Genomic DNA, 14,498 nt, shown 5'->3' with positions numbered 1-14,498 from the left:
CCTGACTGCCACAAAGGCGGGGAGAGTGTGTATGTGGGGCGGGGTGGGGGGCTTCACGGGGCCACCACCTCTTCCCGGACCCCTGAAGGGTTAAAGCAGAGGAGAGTTTGGGGCTGACGTAGCTGTGGCTGTAGGTGGTGGCTCCCCTCGGGTGAGGATGGGGAAGTCTGCCCAGCTGAAACCCGAGCTCCCGCCCAGCTGGGGACGGGGAGGTCCCTGTAAGAGCCGCCTGCCGCCGCCGCTGGCCTCCCTGCGTCCCGTCCCTCCTCCGACTCCCAGGGAAAGATGGAGCTGGACCGCTGGATGCAGCTGGGGCTCGTGCTCCTGCAGCTCCTGCTCATCTCCTCCTTGCCAAGAGGTACTGTGAGTGGCATTCAGGATGCCCCTGGAAGGGCGTTTCCTTCCCGGGGGGCCGGGACAGGACCCGGCATTTTCACGGAGGTGGGGGCGTGGGTGGCGGCCGTGGCTTCACCAGGGCTCATCTTGGGGACTTGGCTGGAGGTGTGGGAGTCAGCGCCTGTTGCCCTCCGCCGAGAATGGAAGGGGACTTGGGCATCTCTAGAGACTAAAGTGTCTCTGGAAGGGGAGACTAATTCCAGTTTTATTTGCTCTTTCTTTATTATTATTTTATTTTAAAGTCCCGGGTCACCTTGAAGACTGGGTTGAGTTTGAAGTAAGTGGCTGTAATTTGCAAACACAAAGTTTTCCCTGGAAAGCAATCCTGCAGAGGTGCGCAGGAGAGAACTCCATGGAGCTGGGCTTGCTGGTTGTTTTGCCTTGGGAACCTTGCTCTGTGTCATTTCACAGAGGGAACCCTTTCTGATCAGATCCTCAGCCTGGGAGATCTTGGCACTTCCTTAGTAAGCAAGAAAGCCTGAGGTTGAAATTCAAGTTCTTCCTGGGAACACACACAGTGTTTGTTTTGAAAGCATTCTGGTGTCTTTGTTTTTTGCACATACCATCTTTCTGAGCCACAATTCCCAAGTCCAATGGACTGGGTGAGTGGGGTGGGGTAAAAATGAGGCTGGGACAAGACACAGAATTCCTGGGAGCCTCTTGAGTCTCTTGAGTCAGCCAAGGGCCGACCCCAGGGAATGGCAAGCCTTGGAAGGGCTCTTTGGCAGGTGAGAAGTATGGCTGGAGGGCAAGGAGTCAGGATGTGAGAGAGGCAGAGGCTTGACAGAACAAGAGGCATCTTTTCCTAACAGCACACCTGTCAGCCTCTGGCACCTCCCTTCTGCACAGGCTGCCAGTCCCTGGTGCATTACCTGGGCCATCAGTGCTCTGATGCTGCAGGTGGTTACAAGCAACTGCAATAGTTAGAGAAGAAGGGTGGTGGTGGTGATATCTGTATGCAATAGCCTGCTGCAGAGAAGGAGAACACAGGTGAGTCTGGGTCCACAAAAAGCCTGGACACAGGAGCCGCTTTTTCCACTTTGGTGTATACTTTCTATCTACAGCTGCCTTCCTCTTCCCCTTTTCCTTAGTGATTTACTTTCCAGTGGTGAGAGTGTTTTGGTCCCTGGAGCAGCCCAAAGACAGTAATAAAAGAGAAAGCAGAAGTAAGTCTAAACCAGGACCCTAAACATTTGCCCAGGGGTAAATTGAGGACTCTGCCTTAGGACTCCTCCCTGCTCCATCTTTGCCTTTTGGAATATGGTCAGCAGGGTGTGGTGGTTTTAGAGCAACTCTAGAGGACCCTGGTGCTTCTGAGAGCATCAGGATTCAGTGGATCAGATTTTCCTCCCGGTTGGACCCATGCTTCTCGCCTCCGTCTTCATAACGTGGCAGGTGAGACAATCCAACCCATGAAAGTTGAAAAACAAACTCGACTGCCCAACATCTGAAAAACTCATTTCTTACTAATTTAAGATTCTCTTTTACCTTTTGCTGTGGAAAAGCTTTGGGGAGGGTGTGTGGTTTGTTGTCAGCCAAGCTGCTGACTGAGCCAGAAGAGCAGCTTCATGTGTTTAGCAAGGACATTCCAGTTGTTGAACTAAAGAGCGGAGAAGGAAAATATTTCTTCATGTAGTGTGTGTACAAGTCCACTTCCTGCTCTAATTCTGCATCTGGCTCCAGCAAGAAAAGCTTGGATGCATTTCTCCTGAAATTACTTTTCTAGAAAGAGGATCTGAATTGTAAACATCACGGGGATGATGTTGTTGCTTGTGGCCACGCGATACGTGTCAGAGGTCAGGAATCCAGACATGAGGCCAAATGATAAACCTGACATAAACAGCAGTGAGGTGGGAGTCCAACTCGAACTGACTGTGCCAAATGGCCATGGTGCTGCCAATGTGACTCGGCCTTAAGAGGAAACACTCATTTAAAGCATGAGACTCTGGGGAAATGAAGCCTTATTATGAATCATTTCGCCAGTGTCATTTCCAACAGACAGTTAGCTGGTAAGGTGGGAACCCAAATGCAACTGGGAAAGGAAATTTAAAGCACAGATGTTCTTCAGTGGGCAGCAGCCACCAGCTGAGAAACAGAATGTGGAAAGCAAGCAAAGGGGAAAGGGTAGCAAGAAAAAAAATAGATGGTGGCTTCTGGTGGGATGCATTAGCACATTCCAAGGAGAGAGCAGTGGAAATTGAGTATCTGGGCACAGTGGATTTTGCAAGAATCATGAAGAGGGTTCTCCTCTATCATATATTCTGAGAGTTCTTGGCATCCCACCAGGAAGATAATTTCATGGTAAGACTATGGATTTTTGGAGCCGAGAGTGTCTTTAATGATTATTTTAGCTTGAGTCTTTTGGTTCCAGAGGACAAGATTAACCACCTAGATGTCAGTTTAAAATGCAGCTAGTCTTTAAATCATATGCTTTGTATACATGAGTTTTAGACTATTTACTATTAACATAATTACTTCATTATCATTGTTGCACAGGTCAAGTTTGGAGAGGTTGTAAGATTGGTTCAAGTATACACAGGGATAGTTCTTCAAAGAGTTAAACATATAATTACCATTTGAGATAGTAATTCCTCATGCCATTTAGGCATATAAGAACTGAGGTCAGAGTCTTAAACACATACTTGCATCTCAGAGTTCATAGAAGCATTACTCTACAAAGTCAAAAGGTGGAAACAAGCCAACTGTCCATTGTGAATAAACCAAATGTGCTGCATACATGTGATGGGATAGCATTCACTTTTAAAAAGAAGAAAATTCTGACCCCTGCTACAACATGGATGAACAATATGTTGGAGAATCTTGACACAAAAGGACAAACACCAGCAGGGTGCCGTTGGCTTGCCCCTGTTATTCTTGCTCTTCAGGAGGCTGAGGTCTGAAGTTTGAAGCCAACCTCAGCAGAAAAGCTTATGAGGCTCATCTCTAATTAACCAGAAAAAAGCAAGAAGTGGGGGTGTGAATCAAGTGGTAGAATGTCACTTGATACCTTGAGTAATAACAAGCCAAACAACAGCATGAAACCCGGAGTTTAAGTCACACACACACACACACACACACACACACACACACACACACACACAGTGCAATTCCATTTGTATGTGGTGCCAACCTAGTCAGTTCACATAGACAGAAAGTAAGATGATGACAACCGGGGGCCACAAGGAGAAGGGAAAAGGAAGTTAGTGCTTAATGGGTCCAGAGTTTCAGTTTGATAGGATGAAAAAGTTCTGAATATATATCCATATATATTTATACATATCTATCTATCTCTATAGCTATCTCTATATCTATCTACCTGTAATCCTAGTACTTGAGAGGCTGAGGTATAAGGTTTGCAAATTCAAGGCCAGTGTTGACTGTATAATGAGATTGCTTCAATACGTAAGTAAGTAAATGAGAAAAGTCTGCATAGGTAGATTAATGGAGTACATAATGTACTCGAGCTGTCTTATTTTTTATTTTATTTTTTTTTCACTTAGTCAAAATTTATTGAATTGGATGAATCAGTAACTGGGGGCTGGGGGGTGAAGGAGATCATATAACATACAGAATGTTTAAGTTGAGGGAAAGGTTCTGGGTGCTGAGGCTAGGAGATTCTGAGACAGATGAGCAAAGAGAAAACTGGGATAGGGGTAGGAATCTTGGCTCTTCATGGGTACTCAACCTGCCAGTCTTCACATTCAAGTCTAGTTTACCACCTTAATAGCTCACACGTTGTCACTTCCAATCTGTTCCTACTGCCCTTGTCCTAGAGTAAGCATCGTGGTCTTTTCAAGTCTCCTAATCTCCATCTCCATTCACTTCCTCACAAATACATTCATTCATGCATGCATTCATTCAGAAAAACTAGGTGGCTGTTCTGTGTCAGGCAGTAGACTTTTTACAGGGGATATGTTAGTATTCCAGGCCTAGTTTTGTGGTGCTTACACTTATTCAGAGATAAAATAAACAAATATAAGAGCAAGAGGTTGAACATTACGAGAAATTGCAGGCACAAATGCATACACCATGAACATCTAACCTAATCCATTCCCACCCTTGCTAGCTGGCCAGAAAAGGGTTAAATCCACATCTGATCTAAAGCTCCCTCTCAGTCTCAGAGCTCCCTCCCTGCCTTCACACTATGGTTCCTATACCTGCTGCACAGTAGTCATGTGGTGATCTTTATAACCACGTAAGACTGACATTCAACCATATTTAAATGTTTACGGAGTTTGGGACACAGAGTGGCTGTGTTTCTTTGGATGTAGACAGTATGAGGAACACACACTGTTCCATTCGGTAAATCTAAACTCTAGCCAGGAACTTAGAACCCTCTTCCAACCTGGCTCCTGACTACTTCTAGCTTTTTCTTGTCGCTCTTCCCCTATTCTAAACTCCTAAATTGTTTTGTTTCTAGTCTTCAGGTCTTTGTGCATACTGTTCCCACATCTGGAATTCCCTACTTTATCTAGCAAATTCCCAGGTAGTCTCTCAAATTTCAGTTCAGGTGTCAACCTCTGAAGAATGCCTTTCTTATCTAAGCTAGATCCCCTGCCAGGCCTCTGGCACAGCTGATTACACTGTGTGGGTAACAGCTGTCATGAATTCCTCTCCAGCTAAGACAATGAGCTCATCAAAGGAAGAATAAAGATTTGACTACTATTGTGTTCCGGGTGTGTAACACTTCTTTCCAGAATGAAGGGCCCAATTAAAACAAAGATACTATTGTGGAGTACTTTTCAACACTCTAGAGATCAAGGTAACTGGATCCGGAATATAAAGGAGTCAACCTAGATAGTTCTTCTAACAAGCCACAGGGAGCCTACTCGCTCTTAGAAACACATGATGTCTGTCCTTGGCTGTCTTATTTTTGAGCCCAAGTTTACCTATTACCTGGCCAGCTTTCACTCAGGCATCTAGCACATGGATTGGTGGTTCCATGTGCCTGTCACCTTGGCAAGGTTTCAGGATATGTAGGCAGCAGAAGAGAGACAACCCTGGCTAGCTTCAGTTGGGGGCCACAGTTGCTCTGTTGTGCTTGGCTGTGGTAAAGAGGAGGGCTGCCGTGAAGGCTGCAACTGTCAGCCTGAAATTGACTTAGTAGAGGCACTTAGTAGAACGTAGTGTTTAGAAATGTTTGAAGCTGATTGCCTTGAGGTGGCCTAGATCTTCCCTGTGTTCCCTCACCCTACTTTCTCTTGTTTGATACCTACTGCTAACATTTCTGTTCTTGATCTCCATTCCCAAGAGGAGTGGGGCAGAAGAGAGAAAGAAAGGGAGGTATGGAGGTTAAAAAGCTGGATGCTCAATGGGGAGAGTTGCAAAGGCATAACATGGCTAAGGTTTGATTGGCCAATGACTTTTTATGCATGTGTGCCAGTCCTGGGGTTTGCACTCAGGCTTTAGGTGCTGTCTCTGAACTGTTTTGCTCAAGGCTAGCAGTCTGTCACTTGAGCCATAGCACTATTCCTCACTTTTTGGTGGTTCATTAGAGATAAGAGTCTCTCAGACTTTCCTGCCCAGGCTGTTTTTAAACCATGGTCCTCAGATCTTAGCCTCCTGAGTAGCTAGGATTAGGATTATAGGTCTGAGCCACTGGTGCCTAGTAGTATAAAAGGACTTTAAAAAGCATCCACTCTATTGGACTTTTCTTTCCTTCTTTCTATTTATTTATTTATTTTGGTTGTGGGGCTTGAGTTCATGGCCAGAGTGCTGTTCTTGAGCTTTTTCACTCAAGACTAGTGTTTTACCTCTTTGAGTTACAGCTTCACTTCCATTTTTTTGTTGGTTAATTGGAGTTAAGAGTTGCATGGACTTTCTTCCCTGGCTTTGAACTTCAATCCTCAGCTGTCAGCTTCCTGAGTAGCTAGGATTATAGGTATGAGCCACCAGTGCCTAGCCTACATAGGACTTTTCTAAGTTTCAAATTATAATTTAACTTGTATGTTTCCTAGAACCTAATCATACCTCTCTCTCTGGGCCCTCCAACTCTTAGGTACGATATTTTATTCTCATAAATGACTTTTACCATACATTTTTGCTGGACACTGAGGAGGAGACTGGGTGCTATGTAGGCAATAAACTATGGACAAAGCATATTTTGGACATGGAAACCCAGAAATAGAGATGACATGGGGCATGCAAATCTTTTGGGAATATTCAGAAGTCCTGAGGAAGCCTTTGGAATGTCCCTGACACGAGCTTGGGATGGATTTAATCTTCCTACAATTAGGTTATATTGGCACAGCAGGACTAGCTAAGATAATCGTGACTGGACACCTAATAATAGGCTTTAAGTTAAAAAAAAAAAAGATTTTCATCTGCCTTACTGGGGTTGGCCAATCAGGATGGAAGAGCAAGTGTCTCTGCCTCTCTCCTTCATCAGAGGCCATCTGGGGATATGACAATTGACTTGGAGGGTGTGCAAATTGGAGAAAGTGTCATTTCCAGGACGAATGAGGAACATTGTCTCCCACCTCTTGACATGGGTAAGGAGCTGTCACCATTTCCCTAGGGACATTTGAGAGTTGCCAAGTAGCTGGCTTCCATTTCCTCTTATTTATTTTAAAGGACAGGGAAATGCAGGGGCTCTATTTTCCAGTTTCTGAATTGCAGAGCAGAGCGCCCAGGCCCAGAAGCTGGCTGCAATCTGAGAGAAACAGATAGCTGGCAGGAAGGCTACCAGGTTCAAGCCTTGTCAGTCCTCACAAGATATGGACCAAAGTTGTAGATTTATGGTGGAAAAGAAGTAAGGGTTATAGAAGAAAATGGGCTCCCTACCTATCAACAGAACACCTCGAGGAAAGCAGAGGACTAGAGCTGGCTTCTCACTGTCTGTCATAGAGACACTTTATTTTCTGCATCTAACTTACTCCTTTTTAAGTTTTTCTAGCTTGCAATTACCTGTGGGGTGCACTTAAGAGTTCAGGGAGTTTGAGAGCAGAGTAGGTGGGGGTTGCACATCAAATTCTTTTTTAAAAATATTTTTATTATGTTTGGGTAGTTTTACAAAGGAGCCCCTATTCAACAAAGCAGTTTATGAATACAGTGGATCTTGACCAATGTTATGCCTTTCAACATTCTCACTCACCTCTCCCAACCCACCTCTGCACATCAAATACTGCATCCTTGATGACAGAAATGCCCAAAGTGAACTTGTCTGTTTTTTTTGCCAGTCCTGGGGCTTGGACCCAGGGCCTGAGCACTGTCACTGGCTTCTTTTTTTGCTCAAGGCTAGCACTCTACCACTGAGCCACAGTGCCACTTCCGGCTTTTTCTACATATGTGGTATTGTGGAATCGAACTCAGGGCTTCATGTATGGGAGGCAAGCACTCTACCACTAGGCCATATTCCCAGCCCAAAGTGAACTTGTCTTTGAAGTAGCTTCTATCTAATCATAGGGCCTAATCCCAGGTTTTGCCCTTCAAATAACTGATGGAGTTTGTGAGAAATACTAGGCCATCTTAAATACTCACAACAAATGTAGGAGGGGTTGCTAGTGTCATGAAGCCCATTTCACACACAAAAAGAAGATAGGCAAACTTTCAGGATCTGCCCTAGTCGTATGTTAGATGTCCGTGTTTCGATTGCAGATGGTCTGATTTCTTGACAGATGCTCTGAGATTCTGAGCAACACTGCTAACAATGAGCAGCAAGCAGGTCCTGCTGTGCCAGATCTGCTGGCTGTATTTGGGCCAAATGCTGAAGGATCCTGAAATTAGGAAAGACGTCTCACTCAACCTATGGTGGTTCCAAGTGCTCAGGCTGGGTTAAAGATGATTAGTTATGTGCTCTTCTCTGTGGAGGGAGAGTGGATGCTGAGAAAGAAGAGAGACAATGGCTTCAGTGAGACCATGTGGGTCCTAAGAGAAGTCATTCCTTCGAGGAAATGGGTGTGAAGCAGCCCAGAATCCAGCCAGTTTCCAGGACAACTGTTCACAGGGTCATGGATCTCACTCTGATTAGACATGGGAAGTGGAAATTTCTCTGTTCCATGGTCAACTTTTGTAATTCAGAGCATGTGTCTCTTTACAAGAGGAGCAACACTAGGGCTGGAGAGATATTTCATATCTGCCCCTGACATGCTTCATCCCTGCTTCTTTACAGATTTGTTCTCTCTCATCCATCATCATGTACACTCTTTAGCCATTAGATAAAGCAAAAGAGCAGTCCCAGATTGAATCAAGGAAAGCTCTTTCTTTCTTTCTTTCTTTCTTTCTTTCTTTCTTTCTTTCTTTTTCTTTCTTTCTTTCTTCGTTTCAATTTTAGTATAGTGCTGCCGAAGCGAGCATCTTTCTTTCTTTCTTTCTCTCTCTCTCTCTCATTCTCTCTCTGCAGTATCTACATATAACTGCACTATCTACTTTACCATTTAAGTCATTCCCCCAGCACCTTTTGCTTTAGTTATTTTTCATATAGGATCTCTCTCTCTTTTCTTTTACTTTTTGCTTTAGTTATTTTTCATATAGGACCGCTCTCCCTCTCCCTCTCTCTCTTTTCTTTTCTCTCCCCCACTCCACTCCTCCCCTCTTTGCCCAAGCTGATGGGCTGAGACCTCAATCATCCTATTCATACCACCTCTCATAGAGCTGAGACCACAGGTATGAGACACCATGCCTGGTTTGTAAAAAAATGGTTACCTGGTTAACTTTTGCCCAGTCTGGCCTCACACCACATTCCTTTTGATTGCTACCTCCCACATAACTGGGATTATAGATACGAATCACCATGCCTAGCAAAAGTATGTGCTTTTCTTTTTCTTTTCTTTTTTTTTTTTTAAAGTCAGACCTGGTTCATGAACTCAGGGCCTGGGTGCTGTCCCAAGCTTTTTCTGCTCAAGACTAATGCTCCCTCACTTTGAGCCACAGCTCCACTTCCAGTTTTCTGGTGGTTAATTGGAGATAAGAGTCTCAAGACTTTCCTGCTCAGGCTGGCTTTGAGTCATGATCCTCAGGTCTCAGTCTCCTGAGTAGCTAGGATTATAGGCATGAGCCAACGGTACCAGCTATAAGCCTTGTTCTTTTCAATGATTATTTTTTCTTTTTGCTTTTTTTCTGAATAATTACTTATTTATTGTCAAAGTGGTGTACAGAAGGGTTACAGTTTCATAGTAAGGTAGTGGGTATATTTCTTGTACTCAATGCATATATTGACTCTAGAGAGTTTACATCTCTGCCTTTACTGCCTAAGAAGTAGCATTGGTGAAGTGAAAATATTTGGGACTCAGACTGCCCAAATCTGAATCCTGGACCTACCAGTTGGCCCTAAGAGAATTAGCAACTTATCCTTTGTGCCTCAGTTTCCTCATACTTATTAACAGTACTTTGCTGTGGGTTTGAGAAGGAACACAGTGTTGTTAAACAAAAGTGGTTGGCAGGATGCTCCATCTGTGTTCTGTGTTATTACTATCTTTATAACTAATTCCAACGATCATGCTATGGTTCATATTGGGTGTGTCTGTCTAGATAAGAGTGCTATTTTGACAAGGCACTGTTTTAAAGAGGGATACAAAGGAGTATAAAGAAGATTCAGTTACACTCTAAAATCACTGCAAGTACTTTAACAAATTCGGTCCTCGTAAGAGTCCTATAGTGTAGGATCAATAGCACCCCATTTTATACATGGAAAGATAAAGAGAGGTGATATAATATGCCCAATATTATTATACTTGTAATGAATAACAGAGAATTCCAATGCAAGCAGTCTGTTTCCAGAAAAAAGAACTTAGCAGTTCAGCTGGCCTGGCTTTTAGATGTCCTTCCTAATTCTGAATGGCACCAGCAACAGCAGTTGTAAGTACGTACTGAGAGCTTGCTCTGAGCCAGGTACTGTGCTGAATCTCTCTCATGCCTTTCTGTGTGTTATTTCATTCACAATGGCATTATGATTTTGCATCTTACAAATAAAGAGACAGGCACAGAACTACTACTGTTCTGTAACCTGATCTAGGATACAAAGTGGCTAGGCTGGGACTCTGTGTCTACCTCAGAAGCCCATGTTCTCATCTGTATCTCTATCTGCATTGAAGTCACCTGGAATGATTGTTACAAAATCTTGATTCCTTGCAGGGCACTTGATGTCTCATAACTGTAAGTCTAGCTATGTGGGAGGCTGAGATTGGGAATATTGCAGTTCAAGGCCAGCCTAGACAGAAAATCTCATGAGTCTCCATCTCCTTGAAAGGAAAGTAGACATGATGACTGTGAGCCCAGAAGACTATAGGAGGTAGATCACAGCTCATGTCAATAACAGCCAGTCAAAAACAGGGCTGGAGGCAGGGGTCAAGTGGAAGAGTGATGGCCTAGCAAGCAGAAGGCCCTGAGTTCAAATCCTAGTACTAAACCAGGCTTTAGCCTATAATCCTAGCTACTCAGGAGAGTGAGATCTGAGGATCACAGTTCAAGGAAAGCCTGGGTAGGGATGTCTATAAGATTCTTATCTCCAATTAACCATCTAGAAGCTGGAAGTTCTGCTGTGGTTCAAGTGGTAGAGCACCAGTCTTGAGAGAAAAAGTTAGTGGACACTGCCCAGGCCCTGAGAGTAAGCCCCACTATCAGTATACCTACCCCCATATCCACACACATACCAATCTTTATTCCTTAGGACCGGGGCTGTGGTTCAAGTGTTAGTTCGCCTGCCTAGCAAGTACAAGGCCCTGCATTCAGAACCAATAAAAACAAAAGGTTAAGTTCCAGACTCCAATCCAGACATTCTTCCTTAACAATCTCTTAGGGTAGAGTCTAAATCTCTGCCTTTCAAATAAGAATACTCCTGTGAGATTTGTAGCTTCATTTTGATACTGGACTTGGTTTTTTTTCTTATTGGTTCTCCATTCTTACTTCCCCAAAGATCCAGGGGTCAACCCTGCTTCTCAGTGACTTAGGAAGTTGCTCTGACCTTCTGGTCTGTAATCTGGATCCACACTCACAGAATTTTCCCCTTTCATGCTGGACACATTGCCTCCATGTCAAGAGGATGTAAAGACAGTGCTGGGATTGTACGTATCAATGCAGATGAAGACAAAAATGACCATGAAAGACTCTGGAAGAAATACTGTATATGTGTCAGTCTTTACTTTTAATCTCTATCTTTTGTGGTTGGGTTTTTTTGGTGCTAGTTATGGGTCTTGAATTCACGGTTTGGGTGTTGTCCCTGAATTTTTCTCTTCTCAAGACTAGTGCTCTACCACTCGAGCCACACTTTCACTTCCAATTTTTGGTGGTTAATTGGACATCAGGATCTCACGAGATTTCCTGCTTGGGCTGGCTTTGAATCACGATCCTCAGATCTTAGCCCCCGATGAGTAGCTAGGTGTGTGTGTGTGTGTGTGTGTGTGTGTGTGTGTGTGTGTGTGTGTGTACATATATATGTATGTATATATATTTTGTATATTTTATGTATATATATCACAGTTTAAGACATGGATAACTAAAAATTAAGAGAGTGAGTGATAATGTGCACTCCAGAGGTCCATGCCCATAGCATTTTGAAAACATTGTTGTTTCTACCACAGAATTCTGGGTTCTTCCCCCTTGCTGTTAGATTTCAGTCTCTTTTCTATAATAGTGGCTATCTATATGTGATTTCTGTTGCTATAACAAAACACTTGAGACTCAGAAATTTATGAATAAAAGTTTATTTGGCTTGTTACTCTAGAGGCTGGGAATTGTGCTCTAAGAGCATACTGGGAATTATGCTCCAAGAGTATGCCGGGACCTATACTCTAAAAGCATGTCACTGGCAGTACTTGGTGTCTGGTGAGGGTTTTCTTGCTACAGAATGTATTAGAGGACAACAGGAGGTGAGACAGAGCAAGCTACCTGAAAGCAGTTTGCTTGTTTAGTAACCAAGCCACTTCCTCTATTTGTCCATTAATCTATGAGTAGATTAACAGACTCATAAAGGCTGCCTCCATGACCTAAAGGCCTAACATCCAATTAACATATTAATTTTTAATATAAGGATTATGCTCTCAACACATAATATTTGAACACATTCAAATCATAGCTCTTTTATACCATTAAATAGGACATACCTCAACTCCTGCTGCTTCTCTTTAGAAATAGATATTTCACATCTTTCACCAGACAGGATGGCACTTAAAGTCTTGAATCTTGGAGATGCTTCCAGTTGCCATAACCCCCAACAACTGTGGTACTGGAAGTCCTTGAAGAACAGCTGCTTCTGGGTTATTTTGGACATGAGAATAGGAGCTGAATAGATCTTACTTTTATTAGCATTGGTCACTAGAAAAATAATTGAGTAATGCATCTAAATGTACTTGGTAATACAACTCAACAAATATTATATCAGCCAAAGAATTGGAATGGGTAGGATAAAAACAATAAAATTTAAGCAATACCTTAATCATTCATTCAAACCCAGATTTCCTCAAACTCAGTATCCTACAAATCACCCCACCTGTTCCTAGCCTTTCACAATTCAAAATCACCTAAGTCAGAGTCCATCAGGGATATGCTGAGATCATGGTCTATCACAGATGACCTCTTTGCCAAGAGTTGGCAGAGTTAGTGCTATTGTCTTCATATTTAGGTTCACCAATGCCAGCAGAAGATGAATTTTCCTTCTACTAAAGCCAGATGATTAACAACTGATGTCAAGGATGGAGTAATGCTGGAGATTTGCAATGGAATATCTGACAGGTCCATCATCACTGGACTCATGACAACTTCAGGCAGGCTCGCCTCACTATAGATACCTCCTCCAGTTCTGCATGCTAGAACATGATGAAGAGGCAACTTCTTTTAGCTGAGGGCCTGTGGTTGGCTCCACCTTAGAAACACAAGTGGACAGTCATCAGAAGCATCTCATCTTCAGAATTTTAAGTGGTCTCAAATTTAGTACTGTAACATCATTGACCCAGAAACACCTATTCTGTTGAGCTCTGTCTTCTAAGTCTCTGCAAGCATCTGCCACAGGCTCTTTTTCAAATATAGACAGTAAGAGCACGGCATATGGAAGATCACCAAAGACAGAGGGTATATAAATTGTTGGGCTTTTTTGCCCCTCCCGGCTCGGACTCTTACTTCTTCCTTTCCACTCTCCCTTTCACGCCCTCTCCCCTAATCATCCGACCTGCAGATAAGCTAGAGTGGAACGGGGGAGATAGCTCCGACCTGTCGCGCACGTGATCTGCCGCAGATATGTGCCCGCCTCCTTACCACTAGAAGTCTGGCGTACATATGCAACGGGGCTAGCTTCTTAGAGCGAACTAACTTTATTGAGACATGGACAAGGGGAGATGATTCCGAGGGGAGGGGTTTGGCCAGGATGTCGATAGGCTGAAAGGTATCACCTGACCCCCCAAGGGCTAACGTCACTCGAGCGCGCCGAACCAGGGCAGGATTGGTAGTCACCGGGCTGGCTAGCAGGTTGGGTTGGGGGCTGTTTGCCCAACCGGTTTCTCTGGATTCCAATCCAGAGGGGGTAGCAGGGCCGCATTCCCCAGGGCTGGGGGAGGTTCATCAAGCCCCTTCCATCAAGGGGGAAGATGGATCCCAACATAAATTGTTGTGCCAAGTTGCAAGACCACCCCCAAGAAGACCACCAAGATTCAGACACTCCGAAATGCAAAAGCAAGGCAAGGGTTTATTGAACGAGCTGCCAACTCGGGCCTCGTCCTACCCACCGACACAGCGGAGGTTAGGAGGAAGCCCCGAGCTGTGATTACACAGGGCTTATAAAGGCAAAGAACAAGGTTACAACAATCAGCTGTGCAAGCAAGATTAGCACACAGGTACAAATCTGATTGGCTCAGGGTTCGATTCTAAAATGGGGTTCACGTGGTGGGGCCTGACTTCAAAGTCTGGCACCTCATTTCCCCCTTTTTCTTTTTGGTACCTTGGGAGCCAATCATGGCTCCATTCTGTCCATTTCAATGGCTTGCATGTCTAGGGGATGATATAGAGGTAAGGCATGGGCCAGTAGGACCCAATGTAGTAACCAAAGGGCCTGTCACCATTTCTTACAAGAATATTCTCTGTACCTCTGTTCTGCATGTCTCTAGTTTATCCTGCCTCATCTTCCCAAAAACAACTCTGGTCCCTTGATTTTAAAGGGGGGCTGATGGGTGAAGATC

At 44.0% G+C, this 14,498-nt stretch overlaps 1 protein-coding gene across 1 annotated transcript in view; it reads left to right on the top strand.

The window, feature by feature from the left end:
* Positions 1 to 264: 264 nt before the first annotated feature.
* Pamr1 (peptidase domain containing associated with muscle regeneration 1) overlaps positions 265 to 14,498 on the top strand; it is a 90,870-nt gene continuing 76,636 nt past the window's right edge. Inside the window, exon 1 of the mRNA XM_048360757.1 lies at positions 265 to 358. Within this exon, the coding sequence (XP_048216714.1) occupies positions 286 to 358 (73 nt within the window). The 5' untranslated portion in view covers positions 265 to 285. The remainder of the gene's footprint in view (positions 359 to 14,498) is intronic.

This window comes from Perognathus longimembris, chromosome 13 (assembly GCF_023159225.1).
Source record: "Perognathus longimembris pacificus isolate PPM17 chromosome 13, ASM2315922v1, whole genome shotgun sequence".
NCBI classification, from domain to species: domain Eukaryota; kingdom Metazoa; phylum Chordata; class Mammalia; order Rodentia; family Heteromyidae; genus Perognathus; species Perognathus longimembris.
Note: the sequence above shows the minus strand (reverse complement) of the source record. Positions and strands in the feature narration are given on the sequence as shown.